The 13,012-nt window shown below is 39.8% G+C and overlaps 1 protein-coding gene across 1 annotated transcript in view; it reads right to left on the bottom strand.

Annotated features, from left to right (window-relative positions):
* The window catches only part of FLT1 (fms related receptor tyrosine kinase 1), a 106,623-nt gene that overhangs the window by 80,983 nt on the left and 12,628 nt on the right, over positions 1–13,012 (bottom strand). Inside the window, exons 2-4 of the mRNA XM_068181193.1 lie at positions 10,057–10,153; positions 9,538–9,758; positions 575–699 (exon numbers count right to left, since the gene is read on the bottom strand). Coding sequence (XP_068037294.1) covers positions 575–699; positions 9,538–9,758; positions 10,057–10,153 — 443 coding nt within the window. The remainder of the gene's footprint in view (positions 1–574; positions 700–9,537; positions 9,759–10,056; positions 10,154–13,012) is intronic.

Genomic DNA, 13,012 nt, shown 5'->3' with positions numbered 1-13,012 from the left:
AATATCTTTTTTCCCCCCTAAAACTAGTCCCATCACATCAAACTTTGCAGTTTCTCTGCAAAGTTTTCTCACAAAGAAAAGCCATCCCTTGTCTAAGTGCACTCATATGTAAAAGGAAGCAGCAAAGTCTCTAGTGGGAGTGCGGTAGGGCAAAGGCTTGCAAAGATCCTTGTACAGCCACAGCAAGTCCCCAGGGACTCACCAGCTGTTCCAGGGGACAGAAGAGGGAAAGGGAGGAAGGGCAGGGGAAGAGGTGGGAGGAAATCTCTTCTCCTAACAAGAAATTCCTTCCTGGGCTTAAGAAACCTTTGCCAGTGAGGATTTAATAAAATAGTATGAAAAGTTTAAGTTTCTTCAGAAAATCCCCACCCTTTGTAGGAGATTTGATGAAGCCTTTCTGTGCAACTCAAAATGAAGCCTCCAGGGTTGAAATATTTCTGAACACACTGACACCCAGAAACATTGCATAAGAAATATTAAATTGTTAAAATATTTTAAAAGCATGAAAATAGCTGAAAACAAACAAAAATATCATCCACAGTAACAGTTTCAGAACATGTTTGGATAGAGGTACCTTTTTTAAAGTAACAGCAATGTTTGGATCTGTGACTCTGCATGGAATGATCATTTCTCTTCCTACAGCCATGTTTATTATTTTAGGGATATCACTGTGCATCTGTACAAATGGATTGCTTGTATCTGCAAAAGAAGAAAAATAAAGGTTAATACGTGAAATCTTAAGGCAGTGTACAGGAATTGTAACACTGCATACAGACTTAAAAAACCAGACTAGCCCTGTTTGTAATGAAAGCTAAACAAAGTCCTGAAATCAATCTTCCATTTACTTTTGTCTAAACATGTTCATCAAACTATTACTAAGTATTTGAAGATATATGTATCATTCAATAACAGTATCAGTACTTTGAAATATTCTTTAAATTTCAGGACAGTTGAGGTCCATTTTTTTCCATTATAGCAACATCTCTACTGCTGAGATATGTGCTTCCTATTTCATGGCATTTGTATCCTTTTATCACCAGGAAAAGTAAATATATGGGAAGTGAGCTGAAATTCACTTATCAGGAACACTGTAAAAAGCACATCTTCCTGCTGTCTGCAAAATAATTGATAGGAAAAATTCACACTGACTCCATCAGGGGAAAGAATCTACCATGATTATCCAGCTATTTTTTCACCTCTGAGAATATGGACTAGAGAGAGTTAATTCTTCTCCTCCTTCCTGCTATCACAATACCTACGTGTCTCTTTTTTATGTGACAAGGTAAATGAAAATGCCAGGAAAACATTAATTCCTCTTGACTCAAAACTAAAGCTTGGCAGAGTAATTTACCATCCCTTGAACAATCCCTTTAACAAAGGGCATTGTCATAAATAGCTTGCGCTGGGAACAGGGAACATTGTTGCGGCTATTGTTTGGACCACTTAACAAAGAGGGGCTTAAGCCACAGGCTCTGGCTCCAAATCTTCTTTGCAGGTGTTCAGATCTGAAGTTTCAGTTTGACTCATATTGCAGATAGACTACTTCCAAATTCACATAAGGTTTGGTTTTTAACTCCTAAAAAAAGCAGAACATTAAGATCTTAATTCTGTGCTTATCTACAGCTCTAATGTTTTTTCAGGCAAATCCCATTATTTTCACTCAGTCAAAAATCTTAGAAATAACAATGGAAATCTTTCTTGGATAAGAATTTAGTAAAGTTAGCAAGAACCAATCCCTTATAAAACCTCAAACTGCAACACTTGATTTAAGTGTTCTGGCCCCAAACTTCTGCATGTTGACCTATGTTCACTCAAGTAGTCCTTCAAGTAAGTTACTATTGCTTGTCTTTCAAAAGTATGACATGCACTTCCCAAGGTCATCAAAATGTTCTGCCCTTAGGATCCTCTTTTCTTACTACATGCAATAATATTTTTGTTTGAGACATCAAACAGGAAGAGAAATGGGTTCTGCTCTAATTTATACCAGTGAGAATCCTAAGGCAGAGGATCTCAAATGTACTCCAGGATACAGAAAAAGTTTTGCTAAAGTGGTTTAATGAAACTGTTACACAAAGTTTCTGAAATGAAACGTGCAAAGTATTATTTAATAGTAGGTATTAAAGGTTCACTGAGATAGCAAAAGGAACTTATGACTAATAGAGGATGCATATGTAATAAAAAATGCCCTGAGGACTTGTTAGGCTGACGTTTCCTCTGCAGGACGATTCAAGGAAAGACCAAGAATTAACCTGTTTGTAGCACAGGGAAAAGAACCTTTTTTGTTTCAGGGACTGCAGCCACAGAAGAGGTCACCTGCCCTTTAATGTGACCAGACAAACCGATTTACTACTCCCAGAAGACTCATTTATCTTTGTCACAAAATTAAGAGTTTCTGCCCAAAACCAGCAAGCTTTGCAAAGTGGTTTCCTGTACCATAATCTCCAGATCATTGTAAGTGTGAGGAAGAGCCGTTCTGGGGACTGCCGGTGCTGTCTGCAGACAGTATCACCACTGACTGATGCCAATATCGAGGCAGTGGGGGTTGTGCAGCTCAGACCTCGCAGGATTCTTGCCCATCCAAAGGCAGGGACAGGAAACCAGCATAAAACACCATGTTTGGCTTTTCTTTCTTGTTCAGTGGAAATGCAGGTCCACATGTGAAGAAGCCAGCAAAGTGCTGTATGAAAGTGGCCAAAGCACTCTGGTTGCCCTTGGTGGGCTCCAAGGCTTGATCACAGCCTCCTGTGGTACACTCCCTGCCGTGTGCACCAAGGCGTCGCCATGCCCCCGCTATTCGCGTGCAGAGCTCCCATTGACATCACCGGGGACTTCTGCCATGGGCCAGAGGGCAATTGATGGCCCCAAGTGCTCCAAATGTCTTCCTGCTTTTGATTAAAAGAAATATGCATCATGTTTCCTAGCACAGTTTTGTTTTCATAATGAGCGTGGAGGCTTTTCCTGATTCCCTTTGATTTTATTCTCCTTCCATCGTAAAGGCCCTAACGGGATATTCTTGGTGCCTCAAGATCAGAATCTGATGCAGGCTTTACCAGTCTGGATCAGGCAAAGCTGAACATACAGCAGCACCAGGGCAGGTTATACCACCTTGGCAGAGTTTGCCAACAACATGGAATTCTTCTGTCCCCCAAGCAATAGCTCTCCTTGCCTTTTCTTTTCCTCTTTTCTTCCCATCACAACACCAGCTACTGCCATTAGTTCCCACTACATTTCCTCTCAATTTCTTCCTGAGGGGAGGTAAATGAACCTTCCCCACATAGCTGGTTGGCAGCACATCTGGCATGACTTAATTTCCCACCAGCAGTCTATTGGGCCAGCTCCACTCAATTCTATGTTCAGAAAGCACTAGATGTGAAAGGAACATCACAGACTGACCTATCTCAAAGACCACATTCAGCTTCATTGGGATTTGGAATGGAAGATCTAAGAGGTTGGCCTTGTTTTTATGAATTATTGATCTGGGTTGTTGGTTTATTTTGTTGGGGTTTGTTTTCTTCAAAGCTGCCTGTGAGGTTAGAAAAATGAAAGCTGGATAGCCAGAATATTTATGTATGTTAAAGGTTACTTTAAAAATCAGTTTAGTGTATTTTTAAATTATGCCTAGAATGAATGACTGTGTGCTGGGTTGGCTGTGTTCCTTACAATATCTCTCAGTTGCAATCAACATGAAACCACAAAGAGCACTCATGAAATCACAAAATCCATGAAGGTCATTTGCTATATTGTTAAAGAACATAAATAGCAGCTTTTTTGCTAAGCTGGTTGGCAGCCAGATAAAAACTTGATAAGAGACTTAGCACAAGCAATATTATGTCTGGTATCAGTAACCTGTCTAGGCTATTTATGGGGTTTGCACAAACAACTAAATTAGCCAACACTGAAATGCCAAATTCAGAAATGGTGGAGAGGGTTTTTCTTTCCACAAGCTTCAGCTACTGTTCTTGGGTTTGTTTTGTTTTTAATAATCTGAGCTATGTAAGTCAGAGGACTTACACATACATTTGCAAGAAGAAAAGTCTCTGCAGAAAAATCTAAGCTCTAAAAGCTTATCCTCTGAAGTTCTTCCAAAATACCTGCTTACACTTGGCTCATCCTTAAGATTCTTTTCAGGCTAAAAGAGGTGAAATATTTTCATCACATTCACATAACAGCCTTTTCCCTCATGTGAAAAGGACCACAGTCTTTAGTAAAGAACAGACATGCAGACTTCATTGAAGTTCATGGGCCAAATGCCACATTCCCTTTCCATTGAAGGGATTAACTTTATTTATCCCAGATAAATTACTGGGGCCGTTCAGAAGTAATTCCAAAAGAATCTTGCACACCGAGAGTCATTCCAGCCTCACTTGCACATATACAAAGCAGACATTTCTCACTGATCTAGGATCCAAACCTTTAGTGTTGTCCCTGGTGAGAAAAGGGGAATTTTGCAATGGGACTCATCTGACCTGTTTTAGACATCTGCTTTACCATGAGATGAATCATGCCCTAGGAAATATGTCTGTTGAACCGGGTCATATGCCTAATTTCCTTAAAGAAAAATAATCCCATTTTGTAGGTCTTATTCTAGAAAAAAGGTTGTTCCACGCTTGCCTCTTGTAAGCCTGCTAAATAATGCTCTTCAAATACAAAGTATGTCTAAACCTTGAAAGAAAACCTGAGACATAAAGTATTCCCCTCCTTTTTTATTTTTCTTTCTTTTACCTGGACTTATATGATTATTAATTTATATCTAGAGCACATTCCGACACAAAAAATTTCTAATACAATTGTACAACAATTTTTAGGCAAGGTTTGTTTTACTTTGAGACTAGTTACACTACGTTATCGTCAACATTGGACCATGACAGAAATAAAACACAGTTAAAAATCTTCAGGAAAAATAGTCATATTAGCCAGGAAATCCACAACAGAGCTATTACTATGTCCAGCAAGCAATCCCTAGAAAGGCTAACGGATATTAGGAACGCTCTTTCAGATGTACCCCTCCATTGTGGTGGATCACACTGGAAAAGTGTTTGTTTCAGTAGGAGCCATGAGCCTTTGTGAGGGAGCAGGACCATGGAGGGGTCAGTGCAGAGTGTTGGATGCTGCCAAAGTGTCTGCACATGCTCCGCTCCTCACGGTGTCCTGTGATACAGAGTCCATGCACATGCAATGACAAAAGCGCAGCAATTATAGGCCATTGACGTCAGCAAGTCCTAGAGGTCTCTGTTTTGTAACAGGAACCTCATTAGAAATTAAAAATGTGTCTGCATACTTGATACAGCTGCAACATAGTTTAATTCCAATGAGTTTCCTCTTCATAACAGAAGCGCTATCATAGTATTGACTCCGACGGTGTAAGCCAAAACAGTACTGCTCATATGTTAAAACTGTGCCAAAAGCAAAGACAAAAAAAGGCATGGAGAGGAAGAGTTTCCCAGGCCTGAGCAGGTTCTTTTATCAGTGTGTTATTTATAAATAAGAAGAAAAAGGAAAAAGAAGAAAAATCTCCCTTTCTGTTAGCTCTCAGGGTGTTTTGTCTTACTGCTTTTTTTACACTTTGAATTATTTTGACTGTGATGCTTCTGATTTAAAGAGACCCTTTTGCAGAACTCTTTGGATAACCTCCATGTTCTGCAACAATAGTATCTTTAGGATTACAGAAGTCAATCCATTCAAGCTAAATCTTAAATGCATGTCAGTTCTGGGTCTGGATCCAGCTATCTGTCAGCAGGAGGACCTCCCAGGGAGGTGTCCAGGAAGTTCTAATACACTCAAAATCTCTAGCAAACAACTTTAGTGTTTGAAAATGAGCTCAGAATCCCAGATGTTTTGGGATTTCGAAGGCTTAAATTTCGAACAATTCACTAATGATAAAGTCCTTCATTTTGGACTGCTGAGCTCAAGACACACATCAAACCAAATACATGCAACCAGTAGGCATGTTTGACATTCTAGGCATTGGTGAGCACAAGCACTCTCAGGACCTGTACCTTTAATTATACAGCTCTGATTTGCCTCACCTTGCTTAAATCCTCTCAAAGCAAGAAATTTATTCGAAGCTTGTTCTCCAGATTTCTTCAGAAGTAGGTGATGAACAGTAAATACCAGAAGCTTCTTTTGTTCTCTGTTAAGTATTGAAAGAGAACAGACAACTAACCCAGCCTACAGGTCTGATTTTAAAACATGTCTCATTCTGCAAGGAAAAGTAACCAGAAGGCATACACTACAGGATTATGAGAAAAGACAAGGAGAGGGAGAACACTGACTAGGAAATGGGCTACTGCCCTAGAGCCAAATAGTTTTACTTTGAGAAGAATTCTGTTCCCTGTTGCAGAAGAATAAAGATTTCACTCTTGTATATTACTAGCCAAAAGCGGTCTTCATCACAGAAAATAGCAACACTTCAACTTGAATCACAGTTTGCCTAAATTCATGCAAAAATCTAACTTTGATATAGCAATGTAATTGAACTTAGAAGATTTCCTCTGTCACACAATGGGAGCAATTGTTCAATGACAAGAAATTATGACAGTAGAGAATTAAGAGTACTACACATTTTTGAAGACAGTGAATGAGCAATTGAAAAGTGCCTTGGAGATACTGGGACAAAGCAGACAGAAAGAAAACCCTTAGTATTGTCCCCAGGGAAATTTACATAGGATTCAGAACAGCCTGCTGATAATTTGGTGTTTCTTAAATGTCTTTATTCCATCATTATCTCTTTTCAAGCAGAAAATTCCCCATGCCTCACTGCAATGTATGCAGTGAGCGTTCATTGCAAATCTTTCGTTTTTACTGTTAGGCTGTATTTTCCCTTACAAAACAAAGCTCTGAGCAGTTTTGGGTCCGAGATAGTGGAGAAATTGGCAAAGAGGCTTTGCTTCATTTCAGATTTTTCCCATGGCTTGTGGGGGAAGTCAGGCCATCAGTTTTCTTGAAGCAAAGATGAAGACTCTTAAGAGAATTAATTTCCCTTGCTTAATGTCTCAATTCCTGAGCTGTGTGGGGTCAAGAGTTGCTGAGACACTGTGCACTCACTCCCCTCTGCAACTCAGTAGTGACCTCTCCAGCTGAAAGAAGGGTGGTGTCAGGACTAGCTCCTCCAAGGCAAGTCACCAGCCTGCTTCTCCTTGACCCCCAAAAGCAGGACTTCAGAAATACTTCTAGTCATCCTGGGGCCTATGGGACTTGCAGTCTCCTTCTCATTGCCTCGTGTCTTGTTTTTATCTATTCCAGATCATTTTCTGCTGTAGCATACAGTCATCATCGAACCAAAGGACTTACTGGGTTTATTGTGGTCTGGTCTTTGGGCTTATTGTTTTTTTTTAATCCAGTTCATATTCAGTATCACTCCAATTACGGAAACGAAGAACATTTTTAAAACAATAAGTGATGACTTCCTGTACAAACAATATCAACTTTCCTGATTCAGATTCTGTGTTTGTAAATAGCAACTATTTGTTCTCATCTGCAGCATGCTAAGACATGGGAAACAGGCACCTTGGTCATCCACATGGAGCTAATATGGGAAATGGATTGACACAACGTCCTGTCACAGGAAACAATACAAAACTAGGAGGGACCCAAATTTCACAAATGTTTATTTCCTAAACACCCACAAATTAATGCGAAGTAAAACTGAACTCAGGAAAGAGAGTCTTCACAGAGGATTTTGTTACCCTGGGACACAATTAACACTTCAATGTTAAGAAATTTGTTTTCAATAAAAATGATTGTCAAATTCAGAAAATTAACATGCCAGAGTGGACTAAGGTTGCTATAGGTTTGTTCCTTAAACATTTTACTACTTTTTTAGTGATTAAGGTAGGAGGAGTTATAAAATCTAGCCTTCTCTTCAACAGTAACATCAAGATTTTTGTCTGAATGTCCTTGAAAAACCAACAAAACCAAGACACTGAGGCAGCCTTCTTTAAATGATTAGAGGGGATGGAAGGACAGGGGTTGGCGTGGGATTGTCCTAAAACAATTTCCGCAATGATACATTTCTCTTCCATCGCCATGTGAATTCTGCAGATAACCTTGGTTTACAATCATCTGATTGAAGGTGCCTTTTAGATGCAGGGAAGCCATATACAAGTTGGGAAGCAGTGAAGAGGTAGAAGACTGGTTGTGTCTCTCATTTGTAAAAATTAAGGATCCAGAAAAATTAACTCTTCAAACAGTTATGAGACAAAGAGAATGAAAAGGCATCCCTTGTATGGTAAAGTCAGTTTAGCAGAGAGGTCCTTCTCATGTGGTGAGTGGAGAGGATTGTGGATAGGTCTCAGACAGGGATGATATCCAAGGTGGGAAGTTCAAGAAGATCCTGTGATGGGAAACTTGCAAAAGGCATCCAAGGAAATTGTACATTTCCCTAGCCTGCAGGCTGTTGGTCACTAAATTAATATCCTATTTTGGCTATTCTTCCATGGATGCATCTGTTGTTGGATTTACAGAGAATTATATAAAAAGAGCTGGGTGATGAAAACACTCTGCAGCATATTTCAGATGAAGGAAAGTAGGATGAACACCATGAACAGCCAATAGTGCTCAATAAAGCAAAACACAGTACTGTGGAGAGCTATCTTATTTTCTATCAGTGTAGTGAGAGGTCCACTTCATTCTGCTTTTTCACAGCACCATTCTCACTCTTCATATCACAAAATGAAAACAAAGGCTAATTCACCCACTAATGATGTGAACTCATTAGATGCAGCAGACCCAGAATTTGGAAAACTTCCAGTTGCGCACACTCTGTAATATGGGCTTTCAAAATCTGTGAGTCCTGAAATACTACAGTAATCTATTAATTTTACTCTGTAAAAATAAGAAAAAACTAAAGTATTAATTAAATCCCCAAAGTGTCAATAATTTGTTCTTTTATTGTTGTGTCTATTGAATTCAACTCTTCTGAGAAGTGTCTGATTTAATACCCTGGAAGGAAACAGGATCAGAAGGAAGTTTCTTTTATAGTCTAACTGACCTAATTCCAGCACTTCCCATACATTACACAATACTTGTTTGCTGAACACAACTCTACATTTAATTTGATTCAATTTATTCTAGATTTTTTCAATCTGTGTGACATGGATTACAGAGGACATTTTAAAATATGACTTCACATGCAAATAGTAATTTTCTTCAGCATGAGGCAAGTTTGTGATCTGACAGACAGCTTTAGCATCCTTCAGCTGCCTAGAAATCACATCACATCCCATCACGTAGGATATGGCTTCTGATACCTATTTCACATATTTGCTTGTAGCCCACTTCCATCTGGGCTCGTGTTTTCTCTAGGCAGATGGATGGATTGGGTCTGGTTTTTTCTTCATTTCTTGTCTAACAGATAGAAGACTACCATTTGTATTTGCAAGTTCTGAGAAAGCAGATTTTATACATTAATTGGAAAATTAACATTATGCAAGGCTGAAAATGTCATTCAATACTCAGCTGCAGCTGATCTGCCTTCCTTTTCCACTTTGCTGTATTGTAGAGTAAGTACCATGAAGTGTTAAAAAAACTTAATCTTACCATTAATAAATACATAGACTGTAGATTCCTTCTTCTTTTTTGCTGGACTTGTTGGGTATTTGCATCTATAATTTCCAGTGTCACTTGCTTGAGTTCTGCTCAAGGTCAGACTGCTGCAGGACTGCTTCCCATTCCTTCCACAGGCATATTTAATTACTTTCAGCCTTTTGCTATCCTTGCTAAGAGTTTCAGGCAAAGACCATGAATGAACCATTTCCCCCCTGCAAACACAGATAAGGAAGCAGAAACAATTATGTTGGGCTGCAATTATATAGCTCCAGTTCCCAAGCTTTCTTTTTTATTATATCAGGCTATTTATGGGGTTCTCTTTTATCTTGTTTTCCAAAAACAACAACAGAAACAACAAAGAACTATTAAACAATTGCCATTGAAGTTCACTCCCCACCTTTCCCCACAACATAAGGTTTAATTTTTTTTCTAATTTCTGTTACAAAAAAAGGAAAGTGTCAGGTGTATGAAGTCCCTGCCAAATTGTCATAATCCAACTCAGCTGGTTACCTGCAGGTGAGATTTAATGTCTGGCCGGCTTGAACAACGTGCTGTATGCCATTTATACTCAGCTCAGGAACTTTTAGTTTTGATCCTGAACTAGATCCTAGAAAAACAAAGAAAAAAACCAAAACATTAACAAAGTCAAATAATTCTGCTTCCAGTCCACTCACATTTATGCTGTTATGCTGGGAAGGAAAAGAAAATAAAACTGTGCCTCTCTCATCACACATACTCTCTTCCTTTGAGCAAAGTCCTGTTGCCCTGACTCAGGACTCAACCTTCCAGCAGCATTACTCAGGAAAGAAAACAGAATTGAAAGCTATCAGTCAACTACTTTGCTCTCAAATTTTTCGCTGAACACGTCATGAAGTAACTTGAGGACCTCATGGATCCACATCTAACCGAGGAAGTGTGCCCCAGCACCACTTGGCTGCATTTCCTCAGGAAACACAGCCATGGCAGCCCCTTCAATGGGAAGGGTAAAATCAGCCACTCCCATGGCAAGAGCCATGTACTGACTCCTAATATACCGAAATCCCACTCAAACAACTTGCTGCAAAGCTGAAACTGATGTGGAAGGAGTGAAATGCATTAAGGATCTTCCCTTTCTGACTGAAGGTGACAGCACACTTACTTATGGTCCCTCACCAGCTGTGTGCTCCCTGTCAACAAAGTAGTGCCAAAAGGTAGAGCTTTAAAGTAAAATTTGAGAACAAGATCAAGACACCTTCCAGACCAGATTTGTTGCTTATTTGAGAAAGCAAGCAAGTTGTTGTGGCCAGACCATTCTGGCATAGGTGAAACCTTTGGTGCCAGCATAACATGAGCTGGCTTAGGACAGTTGAAAACATCCAGGTGGGCTTTGCAAAGTCTACATGAAGGCATTTTTTAAGAAGACTATGAAAAAGCCCCATGGTCAGAAAACCAGAAAAATATGAGATCTTCCCACTCATCAGGTCAAGAAGTGCTGGCTGGAAAGACATAATGACTTATATTTGCCCTATAATTGGCTATGGCCACGAAAGCTTTCATGGCAAGCTGACAGAAGAACATGCCTTAGAAAAGAAGCACTGCTTGATCCATCCCACTGCCCTTGCATTGACAGCAAAATGTTCCAGAAGCTGGGAACACAATGTAAAAATATTTCAAAACAGTTAAAACTTGAAAACCAGTTGTAGTCTAATCGGGACTCAAGTGTAATTTGTAAAGATTTCAGTGTTGAGAGAGAGTAACAGCAACTACCCCAAACTACTTTACTCCAAGAGAAAGTATAACCTTGTCAACATATGAGAGAAACCCCATCTCATAGTAAAGGGTAATGCAGATTTTTCTTCTAGAACTCAGTCAAGAACAGTTTTAGCTTAGCTATTTTAAGTCCTACCAAGAGGCCCCTGCCACAGCCACGTATGAAGAGCTGTATGCACCAAACATAGTAGAAATACGTGAATCTTTCTTGGGGCTACGTATCACCCATCAGGAACGCCTCCCTCTTTTGTTGACTAGAGAAGGAACTTTCAGACATCGGTTCCTGCTGAGAGTGGTGATTAAAATTTGTATGTATAAACACATCAAAGTCAATGGCTGCTCCAAATTCAGGAGCTTTCTTTTTAGCCATGGGTATCTTACTTAAGACATGGGTCCAGTAGATTTTGATATATTCTATCATCTGCACCAATTCAAAACAAGATTTTAAAGGGTACACTTGAATACAGATGTAAACAAAATTATAGCTCACTTTCACAAGCTGCAAGCAAGGGCATAACAAGTTTTCAGAATAAAGAGGTCTTCTGGACTGCACCTCAAATAACACCATAGATTTGAATGGTGAGACTATATGTATACACAGACTTCCTCTACGATTTGTCCAGACAATCATATTTCTAACTAGAAATTAATATATTCTGGCAGCTGGTAAAAGAGGGGAGAAAAATGGTGTAGCAAATCATTGAAGAAGTAATTGTTATGTGATATGCATTGCAAACATACATTTCTCACGCCTGCCCTTTAGGAATCTCAGCTCTCAAGGGCTGGTTCCCCCAAAGAGTGCTCTGTGCTTTTATGGGATAGTCTCCCATAGATGCTTACAGTCTATGAGTCTTCTCATTCACCATTCTGAAACAATGCCTCTGAGGCTAATCACTGAGAAATTGAGATAAGATGTTACAACAGCCTAGGCAGCTTCTTGGAGAGCAATCCGGGCACTCTGATTGAGAGGGTTTGTCAACATCCTCCAGCTAAACAATCTGATGGTTTTGTGAAACTCCCACATTTCCTAATTTCATTTGCATTCCTCTTGTCATCCCAGAATTGAAGGGTCAGATACTCTCCCAAGAAGGCAGAGTTTATATCCAGCTTTATGAATCTTGGTTTTTATTTCGGGGAAAAGTTGACCTCAAGCTTCTGTGAACTGCTCCTTATTTGAGGCCCTGGAAAAGCTGAAAGCATGCAACAGTGTTTACAAGCAGTTCAATATGCATGAAAAAAACATCAGTGATGGTCTGCCAGAGGAAACCATTGGGATCAAAGCCCTGCTGCTAGAGCTGCAACACTCAACCTAGTTGCTAGAGAGCAACATGTAGGTTGCTTCCTATATAAAACTGGTGGGAAAGTGGAAAAATCCATGTGAGTGACAGGTGTTGACAGCAAGACAGGAGAGTGAGTCTTCAGTGCCTGGTCATGCCTGCAGTTCTGAGGGCTTGTCTTTGCTCGGCACTGGCACTGCACCGTGCCCAGGAGCAAAGCCAGTCCTGCAGCACCATGCCCACGCCTGACCCATGCTGAGACCAGCCCTGGGAATGTGGGCTGCTGCTGTTTTCAAGGTCTGCCAAAGGTGACAAGCAAGAAACCATCATAAATGTTACAAGGTTTTTCTCTTCATAACTTTACAGTGATATAAACGAAGATGTGAAAACCTTAAGATCTAGCTTAAACGAAGCATATGAAACAAGTGAGCCTGGAAGCC

The sequence above is a fragment of the Anomalospiza imberbis genome, chromosome 2 (assembly GCF_031753505.1).
Source record: "Anomalospiza imberbis isolate Cuckoo-Finch-1a 21T00152 chromosome 2, ASM3175350v1, whole genome shotgun sequence".
NCBI lineage: Eukaryota > Metazoa > Chordata > Aves > Passeriformes > Viduidae > Anomalospiza > Anomalospiza imberbis.
Note: the sequence above shows the minus strand (reverse complement) of the source record. Positions and strands in the feature narration are given on the sequence as shown.